The sequence below is a fragment of the Paramisgurnus dabryanus genome, chromosome 24, assembly GCF_030506205.2.
Source record: "Paramisgurnus dabryanus chromosome 24, PD_genome_1.1, whole genome shotgun sequence".
Taxonomy (NCBI): domain Eukaryota; kingdom Metazoa; phylum Chordata; class Actinopteri; order Cypriniformes; family Cobitidae; genus Paramisgurnus; species Paramisgurnus dabryanus.
The window spans coordinates 12,486,915-12,504,379 of record NC_133360.1 but is presented as its reverse complement, the minus strand read 5'-3'; the positions used below and the strand labels follow the sequence as shown (position 1 = coordinate 12,504,379).

Below are 17,465 nucleotides of genomic sequence, written 5' to 3'. Positions count from 1 at the left end.
GGTGTGACGAGACACTTAATCCACGAGACGAGACACGAGATTGGGTTCACGAGAAAAAGACGAGACGATATTGTTACACTTTTTAAGAAATCTTCAATGATAAAATAAATGAATAAGAATTAGCAAATCCTTATTTAGCATTAAAGAAGTATTTTAATGCAGGGCTTTAGCTTTATGCCTATAAAATTCTGTGTCAAGAGTATAATTTCAATCTTCCCTTATGACTATTACTTTGTAGATCATTACATTTATATAAGTGAAATTTACACACTTTGCTGAAAAATTCGTTATTCAAATTTTGACGCAACTTTCTCAATCAAATCCGCATGACAGTCTTGCTCATGGCGACTTGATAATTAGCCAGGATATCAATTAAAATATAGAATTGCTGCTTTATTTTGTATTGACTGTATAAGAACCACATCAGTTTCTAGCTACAATAGCTCGCTGTTGAAGACCTGCCATCTTTAATCTCATCAACGCAGCTGAATGCCAGGTCGGCTATTGATTTCACAATTCATATCTACCACTTATTGTCAGCTTGTAATTGAGCTGAGAAGCCCGGCCCTCGCCGAATGAAAGCAGGATCGGACTTTTCCCTCTCTTCCTGGGAGAGCTGTAATTGGTCCATCTCCAGAGAAGCTTGGCTGCACATCAGTAGAGACGCAAACGTGCAATTAGTGCCAATACATAGAGACATCAGAGATCTCTGGATGGGGATGGAAAATATATAGGCTGTTTTAATAGTTTTATGTTACCGCCTTCAATACTTGGGCTGGACTTTGTATTCACCATTCCCATACACCACTTTCCTCCATCTTTTCGATCAATGCGCTTACACAGACAATTTCTCACTTCCTTATTTATCACTGGAATTTACTCTTGCCCTCAGGTACCCCATCCAGTCTCCACGGCCCGGCTGCTACGGCGACAGGGACGATATGCCCGGCGTGAGAAACTACGGATTTCGAGACCCTGATGAGATGTTCGACACCTACTGCTTTGCCAACAACCTCCAAGGTACAGCCTACATTGAACACCTTGGGCCAGATTTACTAAACAGGGCAAATTAGCGCATGAGCGCAATTCCAAAAATGCGCTGATGGGAGTGGTGATATCTGCGGGTTATTTACTAAAAAAGCGCTTTTTAAATAACACAGGCGCAACAGCTGATTTCCATAATGACCAACCAATCTACTAAGAGCAGCGCAAATTAGCGCATGGTTGCAAATAAGCAGAGATGATGCTCCTGCAGGTGCATGTGATATACAGGCCGATAAATAAAGGCAGAGAGACGCGTGAACTTATCTGGTAAAATGATCCTGGAAATCCTCTCCCTTCTACCATGCAGTCTCTGATTTCTGCGATGTCTCCTCCTAGCAACAACAATTGCAGCCATTTCGAGCGCAAAATGATTTAAGACATGCTTTTTTTCGGCGTTAAATAGTCGCGCAAATGCCATACATAACACATGCGCAAACATTAGTAAATCGCGTTGCGTGAATCATTTAAATAGTCTCCTCCCAAAATGTTTGCGTCTGAAAGGGAAACTCCTAGAAATGCATATGCAATCAGGTCAGTCGCAAAAAGAACTAGACCACACCTTTTCAGCGCTAATGATCCACTGCGCGTCTTTAGTAAATTCCGACATCGCTATTTACCGCCAAAATGATGGTTTACGCTGGCGCAAGCGCTTAGTAAATCTGGCCCCTTGTCTTTAAATGTCCTCATGAGCCATATCTCAGACATCTGCCTGCTCATGTCCCAACCCACAGAGCATCTAAGTAGGTCGCTATCCTTTCGGCCCAGCCTCACGGTTTATGCCAGAATGGGTACAGCATTACATGCTCGTATTTACAAGGCGCATGTCACTGTATTTTAAGTATTTCATGCAGAAACAGCAGCCAAGAGTTTTTATCCCAAAGTGAGCATAATTCTTTAATTCTTATTCTTTAATTTTCTTTACATATCTTGCCTTGCTACTCATTTTGATAAAGCAGAGTCTGCAATGGAGTTTTAAATTTAATTGAATAAAAACAATTTATTAATAGTTTTCATCAAGAATGTATGTTGGCAGACATGTACTTTTAAAGAATTATGGGAAGGTAGCACAGAGATTTATTTAATTTAATGTAATTATAATCTCATTTACTTAAAGTGAATTGATGAGTCAGATTAGATCACTTTTTGCTATTCATCTCAAATGTAAAAAAAACTAATTCACCAGAATTCACGTAATTTATGCTCTTTAAAAATTGAGAATTTGATCTCTAAATTAACTGATCTGACATTTTATCTGCCTCAGTTTTTAACAGCAGTCCTCAGTTTGTATTCTCTCTCTCTCTCTCTCTCTTTACAGGTGAAGTATTTCACACCAGTGTGCCAGAGAAGCTGAGTATGGCCTCTGCCTCCACTCGCTGTCACACTTTCAAAGGTCGGCTGGCCACAGTCGGGCAACTCTACCTGGCCTGGCAGGGTGGTTTAGACCGCTGTGACCCAGGCTGGCTGGCCGACGGCAGCGTGCGTTACCCTATTAACCTAGCACGTCGTAACTGTGGGGGAGATGAACCAGGAGTACGGACTCTTTACCACAACCCCAATCGTACTGGCTTTCCAGAAAACACTGACCTGTTTGATGCCTACTGCTACAGAGGTTAGTTGAACTACAATATATATATATATATATTTATATTTATAATAAAAAATTATCAAAATATTTAAATACTTCCCAAAACAAAATAAAATCTGTACAAATTAAAGTTTGTCAGACGTGCGATTGGGAAAAAATATTAAATCACGTAGTTAATTATGTGAAAGATTACTCATTCACGTGAGCCATGCAGTCAGAGTAAAGCAATATTCAGACAGGATTAATTTTCCAAACAACGTTTGCGTTTCAACGTGTCCCCCAAGACATCTGTGATTTTATGTACCGATTCAGACGGGATTAAAATTCTCAGGCTATTCCAGAGATGGGAGTGTCTGTTTCATGCGTTTGGCCGTTGCAGACAATCAATGAATACCCATGTTTTTAATGTTTGATATATTGCTTTAAATGTAAAATTATTACAGAACATGTAATTTATTAATTGAATTTTAACAAATCAAAATAACTTATACAAATCCTACTAAAGTAGACAACGTGTTTTATATAACTGGCTGCTTATAATAAAATTAAAGAAAGTAAGAAATAATGATTAATAACAATTTATTATCTTTATTCTTAAACATTTCCATTTCGAAGTTGAACAAAATATGATTGAGTTTACCTTATACTAATATTACAGTGGCCAGTCTTAAAGGAATAGTCTACCCTTTTGCCATATTAAACTGTGTTATTACCTCAACCTAGACGAATTAATACATACCTACTTTTTTCAATGCGTGCACTGTACAGCGCGTTGTGAATGTGTTAGCATTTAGCCTAGCCCCATTCATTCCTATAGTACCAAAAAAAAGTTTTATTTTGTGGCACCATACTTACTAGTATAACTCCTTATGTAACAGTCTTTAAATAGGGAAAACACGGAAGTGTTTGGTGGCTTCCCTGTTTGGTACCATAGGAATGAATGGGGCTAGGCTAAATGCTAACACATTCACAACACGCTGTACAGTGCACGCATTGAAAAAAGATAGGTATGTATTAATTCGTCTAGGTTGAGGTAATAACATAGTTTAATATGGCAAAAGGGTAGACTATTCCTTTAACAGTGTATGATATTCAGCTCGTCTTGATTTAATTATTTTATTTCACCAAATGGAAAAACATATATTTGAATGAAGTGGACTCAGGAAGTACAATATAAGCGTGTTAGTAATGCCTAACGGCAGATCACGTTGGCCAAAACACGAAAAGAACCTTATTTTCAAAAGATATTGTGGGCAAACACAGACATTTACATCCGGACGGGATTAAATTTCTCTGAGGACCTTTGAGTAGGTTAATTGCTCTGGAATTTTTACTGAGGTCGTCAGAGAAAAACACAGACATGGCTGATTCGGACGGGATTAAAAACACAGAGGACCTCTGAGAAGCATGATTTTCTCAGAGGTCCCCCTGTAAAATGAATCCTATCCTAAAAGGGCTTTAGAGTATTTTGGGAAAAAAATGGCTGCGGTTTGGGCTTTTTTCAAAATCTCAGAAAAGACAAAAAACTGCAAAATTTTATATTAATTTGTGCCTCTCTTATTACGTTGGTCAGTGGAATGTTATATAGATCTAATCCATGTTCAGTAAAAAATAATTGGATGCAAAAATAAACTAGCTAATAGGCCAACTGTATAGTATTGTATACAGTACAAGTGGCCAATAGTTGTCTGTTTAAATCAGTATCGGCTACCATTAGGTGTGTTGTTTTTGCACCAGAAAATACAGGAAATGTGTATGTGTATGAGGAGACACTTTTTCTTTGGCCTCCTTAATAAACTTTATAATTTTCCTTTATGAAGAATTCTGTCAAATCCCTTACATGTATATATTATTATGGCAGCATGTTTCAGAATAATTTATATTCAGTGACATTCAGAGATTTACCCTGGTGTCACCAGCATCTGAAATGACATGAAGATTTAAATTCTTAAAATGTTTTGTATTTTTGCTTTGTAGTTTCAATCAGTGCTGTCATCTAAAATCATTAAAGTGATTATCTCTCTACTTTCAGAAATGAATGTTGGAGAACAGCCAATGTTACTCCACCAGACCCTGGAAAACACTTTCAACACATCAGGCGAAGAAGAGGTCCAGCTCCAAAGAAATGAAGTCTTTCCTGAACCTTCTACCTGGACTGGTCTGGTGGATCTAGAGAAAGAAGATTTTAAATCCATTTTAAACAACGAATCATCTGAAATCTCAGAGGAGCATGTTGTAATCCACCTTAGGCCTCGAGAGCGCTCTGTTGACTGGAAAGACGACGCCTCAGAGGATGCCTTGGAGAAGCAAGAGAATCTTCAAGGGGGCTCGGCTAAAGAGGAAACTGATGAAAGTGATGATGCAATAGGACCTGATGCATCTCCTGACCCCTCTTCAATCACACCGTCCTCCTCTACACAAGCTCAGACCAGCAACAGTGTGATATCTAACTTTATGAACTCACTCATGAAACCATGGAGGTATTGGACCGGTACTGGAGATACTGGGATGCCAGCCACAGAGTCTAGCCTCTTCAAAGGAACCTCAGAAATGGTCCCACCTGCCAGGACAAACCCAAGCACCACAATCAAGGGAGGTGTTGATAACGCCATATTGGAGCCTGACACAAAGGAGCTTACATACAACCCCTCCTCAACAGATCCAGACGAGGGGCTCTTGGAGCAGGAGAAAGAGGTGGTCTTCGTTGCTGCACAGCCGGTGCTACAAAGCCCAAGCCAATCTGAAACTGATCCATTATATGCACACACCAACAGCTTCACTAGCCCATCTACAGGTAAAAGTTCTATTTCAGCTAGTTTTAGGTTCTACCAGAGTTTATCCATGAACATAACTGACCTAAAGTATCAGTAGCCTTATGTGGCGTTCGCAAGTGATTTACATGTTAACCCTAAAGTCAAATTAGCTACAAAAGTGAGCGACACCGAGCAAAACGCACTCGCTTGATGGGCGTTCCTTGGATAGTATCTAAAAGCGGTATCAAAAGTCACTTCAGAGGTATTGTTAAGTTACAAGAACAATGTTTTTTCTCGATTAAAAGTAACAAAATATATGAGATTAAATGGCAAACTTATCAGATATATACAGAAATATTCCTTTTTTCACCATCTTTAATTATTTTCTTCGACTCGAGCCACTGACCTATGTCACGCTGCCCCTTCACTCCGATTGGCAGTCGCTTTGTCGCATCGCTCAGCATTTGCACAAAATAGCCTTCTTGTCTATTTTGGCCCCACCTCATCGCTTCGCTTGTCGCTGCAAACGGCCCCTCCCATTGAAAATGAATGGTAGCCTGTCGCTCTGTCTCTTGTAGCTAATGTGACTGAGGGGTAGATCAATGCAAAGACGCGAATAGGCATCCTGTGGCGCAGATGGCGCGGTCCGCGTGAATTGAGCGTTGCCGCGGGAAACACGCGAGTTAAAAAATCTGAACTTTGGCGTTAACCAATCAGGAGGTTGCTCTAGTAGTGACGTGAATCCAGGAAGTGAGCCCTGAAGCCCCTCCCATGACGCGAATTTCCACGTGAATGTCTCGAATGACAAGAATTTCACGTGCGGCTTTCACGCACGAATGAAGCAAGGAAACTTAACTCTTTCCCCGCCATTGACGAGATATCTCGTCAATTAAGAGAAAACGCTTCCCCGCCAATGACGAGATTTTCCGTCTTTCCGCAATACCGCTATTATCCACCAGGTGGCGCACTTCTGAACTTTTTAAAACCGGAAGTATTGCCCTATGGCAAGCTGCTGCATGTCCGTGTCTGTTTTAAAGATCGCTCTGAATGGGATCTCTATGAAAAGTCCGTCACAAAAATGGAATTATCTCTGCTTTTTGCTCAAAATATGGTATTTTTGCAAAAACCTACCCATATTCAAAAGCTGATTGCAAAAGAACCACTAAAGGTAGGATGAAACGTTTTTTTTTGTTTGAAAGCAGAGGGTCTGTTCTTTAATTTGGTATATTGTATGTTTATATATTTAAAGAAGAACATTTTCTGGAAGACATTAAACTTTGGTGAAAATCATGAAAAACGCTGGCGCTGGCTGGCAACTTTTTTTAAAAACGCTGGCGGTGAAAGAGTTAAAATGTTCAAGCGCCCAACTATGCGCGAATAGCGCGTTTTTGCCGCCTCTTCTGCGTCTGGTGTAAGCGCACAGTTATGCTGCATACACACTAAATGTGAAGCATCGCGTTCCTCGCTTTAGATTAGGTGATTCGCGTATGTTTACTCGGCAGTCGCACCGCCCAATTCGCGTTATTCGCATCACGCGAGTTTGCGTCTATTCGTGTCTTTGCATTGACTTTATATGTAATCAAATCGGTGAATTTGCATTTGGTGTGTACGCCCCATAAGACAAAACATAGACACATAAACAACAATAAATATTTGGGATTTTATTTTTTATAGATTGTCATGCAGCTATGTCCCTGTTACCTGACAGATATCACTGAAAAAGGTGATTTGACATATCACACCTGTCTCTGTGACAACACCAGACTCTGATCAACAAAAAGTGAATGCAGTTTAGCCAACCTAAAGACTTTGAGCGCTTTCTGCCCGTCAGTCATTTTGGACATTGACGTGGGAGCCCGTAAATGGGAAGCAGAAAGGTGCTAGCGTTGGTTTGTTAGGTGTCAGTTTGTCATGTGAGATCACTACTTTGCTACCGTTATTTTTGACAACTCATGTCATAGCATCTGGTCAAGGCACTGTTTGGGATTATTTGACGTCTCACAAGTGACATTGAAATGATGCTGTTCTGATGCACCATCATTGTCTTATTAAATGTCTCCAGATGGGTGTAGGTTTGTCATTGAAGGTTTTGGGAAGAAAATGACACCTCTTCCAAGAAAGTTTCAAGTTTGCATTAAAATAAATATGTTGTCTGGTTTAAGATATATGGAGTACTGAGATAAATGCTCTTGGTTCTGAAATTATCTACCTAACTTGGATATATTTTGCAGTGTTTCTGAAAAAAAAACAACAACATGGTAGGTGCAGTACGACTTCATGAGAAAAACTCTCTGACCCAGTCATTGAGGGGTAGAGGTTACCACCCAGACACGGCTCATTCTCTGCTACGATGCTGTGGAGGTCACTGCACTGAGATTTATTCCTACTTTCTCCGCTCGAGGGCTTTTAACGGATATCGATGTCTGTTATATCCATGCCAAGTATAGCAGCATTTCTTGGTTGCAGAAAGCAAAATAGGCTCCAGCCTCTGTAAATGTAAAGCATTGCAAGCCTAAGGGTGGGATTGAAGCATCTTACTGGTGTAGTTTTCACATGGTGGCTTTTGGCAGCAATACGTTCTCAAGTCATCATTGGTACAAATACGCCTCCCTCCATCCAGTCTCAACAGGGTGCATTAATGTTTCATGCCGGGTGAAATTCCAGCTTTAGTCAGCATGCATTATTTACATCTGAATCTAATTAATGCGCTTTGACCAAACCGTAGGCATGGCTGCAAACTCCGGGTCTCACCCAATTAGAGAGGCTCTTTTTGAATGTGATGTGTGATTATCGTCAGGGCCAGAGCGAGAGAAAGAGAGCGAGTGTGTTTGTTTAAAGACAGTCAGGACTGAATGTAGTGCTCTGGAACTGCTGTTGGATAGAGAGCTGCTTCCGTTTCATGTTTTGCTTCGGAGGTCATTTGACTGTGTTGGGATTCAGTGGCTATTTCACCCTTCACTAGGTGCTATACGTCTCCTCCCTTGTTCTAAATTTCATTAGATGAAAACTGTGGAGAATTCAGATATTTCACTCACTGAATGACTATTTGAAATTCCAAACATTTGACAGGACAGAATGATCAGCCCTAAATTCAGTATCTTGTGATCTGTGACCAGAAATATATAATGTTTTAATATCTATATCTATATATATAGTGAAATTAAATTACCAAGACATCTATCTATCTATCTATCTATCTATCTATCTATCTATCTATCTATCTATCTATCTATCTATCTATCTATCTATCTATCTATATCTATCTATATCTATCTATCTATCTATCTATCTATCTATCTATCTATCTATCTATCTCTCTCTCTCTCTCTCTCTCTCTCTCTCTCTCTCTCTCTCTCTCTCTCTCTCTCTCTCTCTCTCTCTCTCTCTCTCTCTCTCTCTCTCTATATATATATATATATATATATATATATATATATATATATATATATATATACATTTAATAACCTTATTTTTATATTAATATTTTCTGGTGTTTCATTTTGTAGTTATATTTTTATGGTTTGAGTCATAACTTAATGTACTGTACCTATTACTATAGCTTCAAAAAAAGTTAAACCGATATTACATTTTTCAGAAAATCTACAGATGCCGATACCAATAGAGCGGGGAAAATAAGTATATGACATAAGTATTATGACTCAACTTTTATACTTAAATCAGTGCTTCTCAAATAGTGGGGCGGGACCCCCGGGGGGGTTCGAGGCGACACCAGGGGGGGGGGGGCGCGCGAGACCCCGGGGAAAATACTCTTTCAGGAAGTGATTTTTTTTTGCACCGTCACTTAAAGACATTACACCCCAATCACGTTGATAAGCCACTTGAGGTTTTTATTATTATTTATTGATTATATTTCATTTAATTTTTCAGTTTCAAATGGTCAAAAAATATTATACTTTAAATAAGGATTGATTTTTTTTTCAGGCAAATTGATGCATTTTAAGTATTTTCTTTTACAGACTAAAAAACAATGTTAATAAAGTTATTCTTTGTTGTAAGTTGATCAATATTTCTTTTTTTGTGTTTTCTTTAATGTTAATAAGGATACAATGTTTTGCAGATGTCCAATTTTATAGACAAAAACGCGGCGGAGAGTTGGGGGGCGCGAAATGTTTACTTCTTTCAAGGGGGGGATTGACAGAAAATAATTGAGAAGCACTGACTTAAATGTTCTGATTTCTTTGTACGAATTCAATATTTGGCTTGATGGCTATATATGGTGGAAATTTTGTGTCAATAGCCCACTTAGAAATCCCCTTACTGATAAAAATGCTGATGTTTCAAATATTTATTTTCCCCGTTGTAGTTTGGTATTCTTTTTCTGAATATAATTCATTCGAATAATGACCATTAATATTGTACATTTAAACTAGTGATATTTCTTTACATTTTCTATAAGCAGAGCTCAAAATCATTGCATTTTTCTTTGATTGACAGGATATATCACGCCATGACTGATTAGCTGTTTTTAAAGGATTAGTCAATTTTCTTTAAAAAATCCAGATAATTTACTCACCACCATGTCATCCAAAATGTTGATGTCTTTCTTTGTTCAGTCGAGAAGAAATTATGTTTTTTGAGGAAAACATTCCAGGATTTTTATCATTTTAATGGACTTTAATGGATTTCAACACTTAACACTTAACTCAACACTTAACAGTTTTTTTTCTAGCGAAACGATTGTCATTTTTGACAAGAAAAAAAATGCACTTTTAAACCACCACTTCTCGTCTATCTCCGGTCCTGTGATGCACCAGTGCGACGTCACATAATTGCGTAATGTCGTTGAAAGGTCACGTGTTACATATATGAACCGCACATTTGCGGACCATTTTAAACAATAAACTGACACAAAGACATTAATTAGCATCATTCAACATACAAAAACGTCGGAACGGTCCTCTTTCAACACACTTGTAAACACTGGGGCGTAGTTTCGCATATATCATCCGTGATCTCTTGACTTGATGACGTATTGTGTGAGGTCGCACTGGCGCATAACAGGACCGGAGATAGATGTTGTGGTTTAAAAGTGCACATTTTTTTTATTTTTCTTGTCAAAAATGACAATCGTTTCGCTAGATAAAAAAACTGTTAAGTGTTGAGCTAAGTGTTAAGTGTTGGGGTCCATTAAAGTCTGTTAAAATGAGAAAAATCCTGGAATGTTTTCCTCACAAAACATAATTTCTTCTCGACTGAACAAAGAAAGACATCAACATTTTGGATGACATTGTGGAGTAAATTATCTGAATTTTTTTTAAGAAAATGGACTTATCCTTTAAACTTTCTGCCGATAGTGCGAAAAATGGCTTTTTACTGATACAGATTATTGGGCTAAAAGGGATTATATCTCTAAAAAAAGTATTTATTTATTTAAAAGAATGTAAATGTGTGAATTAGTGATGCACCAAATGAAATTTCTGGTCCAAATGATACCGAAAATTCTAGATGCACTTGGCTGAAATCCGTAAATAAGATGGTGAATTGGAGAATACAAATTGGTCTTCCACAACTTGTGTATAGATAAACCGGTTCTTACCATAAATATATAGAGATTGATTCTGGAATGATGTTAATAAAAAAATGAGTCTCAAATGAAGGTTATTCTGATCCATTCAGATATGGGTGCATTTCAATGCAATATGTTTTTGAATTGTAATCGTAATATTGTCACTAAATAAATTAATAAAATTAACATTGGCATGCGCATTTTTAAATCTCTTAAGTTTCCAATAAATGTTTCCAAATTGGTAATTTTCTCTGTTTCCCATTGTTATATCATGTCGTCTTTTATTGATATAATCAATTTAATTCATTGTTTCCTTACACCAGCTGTAAATGTTTAATACCGCTACAGTCGCGTGACTGCGGAGAGTAATAAGTTATTCATATCATTAATTGCTCAATTACTTGGTTATGTAAATTGCACCACATTCATGTGACAGCGCAACAGCAGCGTCCTGAATAATTCATAGATATTTAAATATTTCATTGTGTGTACCGAGCATATGGTCTGTGAATACCTATTCTCATGACTGAAATGCTAAACGCTGCTTGTTGCCTTTAAGGCACATGATGTTGTATCAGAGTATATATCTGAATTATCCATGCACATGCATTTCAAAAACATTGTGATAAATACTTAAACACAAAAAGCATTGTCTCAACTAAGCATAATGTCTATAAGGTCACAAGATTTGTTCACACTGCACGCAAATCCATTTTAGTCTTTGAATTTGATCGGTCTGGACTGAAGTGATGAGATCTGCGCTATAGGTTCAGACAGTCTAGTCAGCATGCTGGATCTGGCTGCTTTAGTAATGATGGAAGCGTCAGCATGATGTCAAGAAAATTTCTAATATCATAACTGAGTGCAGATGTTAGCGTGGAAGGACAGAAAACTACAAAATTTGTCTCTGCCTTTATATATTATGACATCTCACTGCGCTGCTGAATTGAGAAAGGGTACAAAGGCATTTATGAATACACTATGTCCAATATGATTCGGCTTACAGTATTACTATTCACGTCTGTAGTGCTACAATAAATAAAAAAGCTGTAGCTCAAATGGTAGAGCATTATGTTAGCAGCACAACGCTTACAGGTTCGATTCCAAGGAACATCCATACTGATAAAATGTATACTTTGAATGCACCGTAAACTGCTTTGGATAAAAGTGTCTGCCAAATTTATAAATGTAAATGTACAAGTGTTTAAAACAAAAGTCTATATCAGATTTCTAATCTTAGTCAGGCACAGCAAAACATTTTTCTGCCTGTCAGAAAAAGCCTTTTATGTCCAGTCTTTAAAAAATATGGAACCATACCTCAAGGGAACAATTCGTTTGGTCATGGTGACCGGCGTCCTTTTTGCTCTATTAAGGATTAGTTTAGTACTGAGCGCTGCAGTGTGCTTTTATAATGCCTTTGAACACGTAATAATAATGATGACAGCACTGCTAGCAGCATTTTTGCTTACTGTAAATGCTTCTGTACAGAATGTACATGAAGATTTGAATGTATTATTCTGTAGATTTACTAGCAAATGTGATTAAATTGACACATGTGTGATTTACAAGTTAGCAGTTTTGGAAAATATGTATGCAGTGTAACGTTTGGGATCTGTATTGCTTTCAAAACGAATGTAAATTTCTGCCCTGCTTTCACGCAGGAGTCAAATAATACCCTCGGGGAAGAAAACAGGGGTCACTTTAGCTTTCTGGGAAATGCATCTAGATAGGTTTAAGATAGATTAATTGCTGGATATCTCCAGGGAATTGAAGGATAAATAATGACTGTTCTATACCGAGCTACTCGCATTAAAGTTAATTACCGTAGTTCTGGGGTGGGAGTTAACATATTTTGCACGCTAATTAAACATACATTTAAATGAAATGATCTCCTCCCCTCATTTTGTTAATCACAGCGTGTTGTCATGCCCACAGGAGCGATCGGATCAGGAATAGCAGACACGACCGTATCTTCAAATCTCTTGACGTCTAAGAGCAGCTTTGGTGCTGCATCCATTCAACAGCTATGGATGCCAAAATCTCTAAAAGCGTCAAAGTTCACCACTCCAGGCAATAATGAGCAACTCGTATTTCAAACCAGCAGTCCGATGGAAGCCAAAGGAGGAGGGCTGGAGATCATGACCATTCCCGTTTCCAAGAACAACCCTGAAAACTTCTCCGGGGAAGGAAAAGACTTGAATGAGGACAGTTATCCGGTTCCCAAAGGCACTCGGTTGCGATTATCTGCGGGGGATGGAAAGGAAGCTGAGGGAAGTGGAGGGAAAGAGTTACCGTTCATCCTTGACAGCCAAATGAAAGAAACTGACCACTCCAGTGACCACAGCGTACCCCTGGAGACCACTGTCAGATGGGAGCTTATGAGCCTTCAAACAACTCAACCTACTGCTGGATCTAGTTCTTCCGAACCCCCTAGCACAGTTGCGGAAGCCAAGGGTGAAATCGTGTATGTCCATCGGCAGGTTGAGGAGCGCAAACGCAATCCCTCCAACCAAATAAATGTGCCTTTTGTCAAAAGGAAGCAGAGCGTAAATTTGACCGGTGCGCCTGAAATAGACACTTCCAATGAAGCTACCACACCAAACCCTGTTACGACGGCTGCCGTTTCAGAGCAGGGCGAACTGAAAAACCCATTCACCGTTGAAAACACCCCGTCCGGTGATGTCATCACTACTGAAGATATTTTTTGCACTACAGATCCAGCGGTTTCCAGCACGTGGCTACCTGTGGTTCAAGAAGAAGAAGGTTCAACACAAGCACCTGTTCCTACCACAACAATGACCAAATCTGAACCTCCGATGACGAGTAATACAGTTCAGCCGACAAGTCCTGCTACAATGGATGCTTCCCATGTGGCTGAGTCCAGGTCAGGAGTATCCGAGTCATTTGTGTTGGTTCATGGCTGGGAAACTTCAGAACAAATACCTACAGATGACCCGTTGTTGGGGACTACAGGAAGTCCAGGAAAAGATACCACGAACCAAACCGATGCTGGCTGGGAAAACGTCTCCACTAGAAACTTAGGTAAATTTGTGTTTTGCTTTATTCTATTATGGTTTGATAGTTTTATCTTATCTAGGCATAAGCATTGCAATCTTGCAACTGTGGGGAAATATAGCCTAGTGGTTAGAGAGTCTGGCTTGTAACCTAAGAGTTGCTGGTTCGAGTCCCATGGCCGGCGGGTTGCAACTAGGGTGCTCTTGAATAAGGCACCTCACACTTATTTCACCCACTGCTTTGGGTGGGTATATGTTCACTACTCTTTGGGGTGGGTTAAAGCAGAGGTCACATTTTGAATAATGTGCTGCATGCTTGTCACTTTCACTCTCACTAATGGTATGAATTACACAGTTTATACTGTATGTATTATTTTTTATCTGTCTTTTGTACTTTTTTCATCCTCTTTGCATTTTATCTTTAACACCCATTAAGCTTAGTTTAAAAGTGGTGGTGCAAAGACCAGCTGGAGCTATAGCAGAGTAATTACAGGGTTAGGGGCAGTGCAATTAGAGAGCATGCGAATAGAAGAGATCTTGGCCTACGACAAATCAATGTTGACAGAAGCCAGCAGATGTGTTCAGTAATTGACTCTAGTTTCTCTTTAGTCTATACGCATGTTTACATTTTTTCCGTATAGATTCACTCAACTCCCATCACTGCAGTCGATTTCTTTGGGTGGGTGTCAATGCTGTCTAAACCACAGATTTGCACTTAAGCAAACATGATTCAGTATTCATGGAATGAATGTAAACAATGGTGCATCCTTAAGTGTACAAAGAATGTGCATGTATACAAGGACGAAGAGGATGAATCAATTAAAGGATTAAAGGATTTCTTGACAGCAATGCAATATAATATACATAGCCATATTATCAGTGGTGTATAAAGACCTTACATAATAAAATTTTTATTACCGTTTATCTACACACCCGGTAGGTCTCCTCACATGGAAGTCACGTCATGTTTCTATAGTAGCCCTTAATGCAAAAACTGCTCTACAGAGCGCTTTTTGTCCCTATGTGTCTCAGACGACAACATGTTTGTCCTGTGGCAGCTACTGTAGCTTCTCTTTGCGTTTCGAAATTGAGGTTGGTTGCAATTCGCAATCTCACCACTAAATGCCGCTAAAAACTCACATTAGACCTTTAAGTGGCCTTTCTACAGTAGCCCTAAATGGAGAAACTTCTCTACATAGCACGTTTCGTCCCTATGGTGTCTCAGACAACAACATGTTTGTCCTGTGGTAGCTAGGGATGGGCAACTTTTATAATGCCGAGGGCCAGAATTTTTCTCCTTTATACCAAGGGGGCCAGAACCACACGCACAATCTAAATCATAACTTTATTCGCTTTTACAAGCGTAAGTTGGGTAACTACATTGCATATAGATTCGTTTTTGCCGCTATTATCTCTGTAAAGGAATACACTAGTTAACTGCTAAAATCTTAACTTGAGATTTACACCGGGGCACAACAGATTTAGACAATGACGTGCCACCTTCCTTGTGTGTTCTTGTGGATGCGCTCCGTTCGTTTCCATGGTTTCTCGCGCTGGTTTCACTGCAAACTGCGCGCAAATCATACACCCCAAAGGGTGTATGAAACATCATCACGTAGCATTACGGTAAAGTTCATGGGAAATGTAGGAAGTACTGCCAGAGGAAAATGTCCGAGAACAGAGCATTATGTATCATGCATGCAATGCCCCATGCATTACTGGCCAGACTGGCTAGTAAGTTTTTTTTTTGTTAATTTAGAACCCTGGCCCTTAGAGAACAAAATTATTTGAAATAAATAACACATAAATTCAAAACAAAATATATATAAAAAATGTTAATAACAATGTATTTTACCTTTCAAATCTGGGAGCAATTCTGGCCCGAGTACGACCCGTCACCCAAACCAGTGGCATTGGTTTTGACCCGAATGTAAACTGACGTGTGTGCAGTCTGCAGACCCGGTAGCCTCGCAACAAAGGCAACTGTGATTTCACCAAGTAAGATGTGATCCTGGATCAACATTTTTTGTTCATCCTGGATCAACATATTAATCAAAGATACCCCAACCTACCCTTAACTCAAACCCTAACCATTTTAACCCTCAAATTAGTGTGAAATAATGGTTTGAGGAGTACTTCTTAAAAGCCCCTAACCCAATCCTTAACCTAAATCTAACATGCACACTAATCTTAATCCTGCAATCTGATTGGTTAACGAAAATGTTGATCCAGGACCAACAATGGTGTTGATCCAGGATCACATCTTACTTGGTGAAATCACGTTTACCTCGCAGGAAATTTGGCGAGCTGCTCCATTTGTTTATATGACGATGACACCATGGTAACCCCTAAAATGTACATTATATATTATATCTGACATGTCTGTCTGAACAAAAATTATCCTATCGCCAGCCACACAATGTCGCAAGCGCTCTTCCAAAGAGAGAAGTTTTAAAAGGACATTGACACACACATGCGAGAGTTCAGGGCTTCTCGGGTCCGTTTGGCAAAAACACATTCATATTAAATAACTCTAGACCGGATTTTTGTACCCCGTGTCTGAGGCATGCGTGAAACTTTTAGACCCGAACCTGATCGGGTCTTGGGTCGGACTCTGTGAGGACCTCTTCTTCACATAAGCCCAAACACGGGACTATGCTTACTGTGAGGATCTGCGGGACCTAGCGCCCCCTCCTGGTTGGGAGGATTTACGTCCTAATACTAAAATTATCATTTTAAAAGTATTTGATTAAGTATAATATGGTCCAGCAGGCCGTATTAGAATTTACCCGGGCTGTGTGCAGCCCTTGGGCCGCCAGTTGCCCATCCCTGGTCTAAACAGGCAAAGTGCTCTACATAGGACGTTTCGTCTCTACGTTGTCTCAGACGACAACATGTTTAGCATGTAGCTTCTTTTTGTGTTTCGAAATTGAGCTTGGTTGCAATTCACAATCTCACCACCAGATGCTGCTTAAAACCCACACTGGACCTTTAAGTGGCCTTTCTACAGTAGCCCTAAACAGACAAACTGCTCTACAGAGCGCATTTCGTCCCTACGTTGTCTCAGACGACGACATGTTTGTCCTGTGGCAGCTACCGGAGCTTCTGTTCGCTTTTCGAAATTGAGGTTGGTTGCAATTCGCAATCTCACCTCTAAATGCCACTAAAAACCCACATTGGACCTTTAAGTGGCCTTTCTACAGTAGCCCTAAATGGAAAAACTGCTCTAAAGAGCGCGTTTTGTCCCTACGTTGTCTCAGACGACAACATGTTTGTCCTGTGGCAACTACCGTAGCTTCTCTTCGCTTTTCGAAATTGAGGTTGGTTGCAATTTGCAATCTCACCACTAAATGCCACTAAAAACGCACATTGGACCTTTAAGTGGCATTTCTACAGTAGCCCTAAATGGACAAACTGCTCTACAGAGCGCATTTCGTCCCTACATTGTCTCAGACGACGACATGTTTGTCCTGTGGCAGCTACCGGAGCTTCTGTTCGCGTTTCGAAATTGAGGTTGGTTGCAATTGGCAATCTGACCTCTA

The 17,465-nt window shown here is 39.5% G+C and overlaps 1 protein-coding gene across 1 annotated transcript in view; it reads left to right on the top strand.

The window, feature by feature from the left end:
* The window catches only part of ncanb (neurocan b), a 202,654-nt gene that overhangs the window by 66,482 nt on the left and 118,707 nt on the right, over positions 1-17,465 (top strand). Inside the window, exons 5-8 of the mRNA XM_065246007.2 lie at positions 893-1,020; positions 2,360-2,653; positions 4,662-5,423; positions 12,845-13,951. Coding sequence (XP_065102079.1) covers positions 893-1,020; positions 2,360-2,653; positions 4,662-5,423; positions 12,845-13,951 — 2,291 coding nt within the window. The remainder of the gene's footprint in view (positions 1-892; positions 1,021-2,359; positions 2,654-4,661; positions 5,424-12,844; positions 13,952-17,465) is intronic.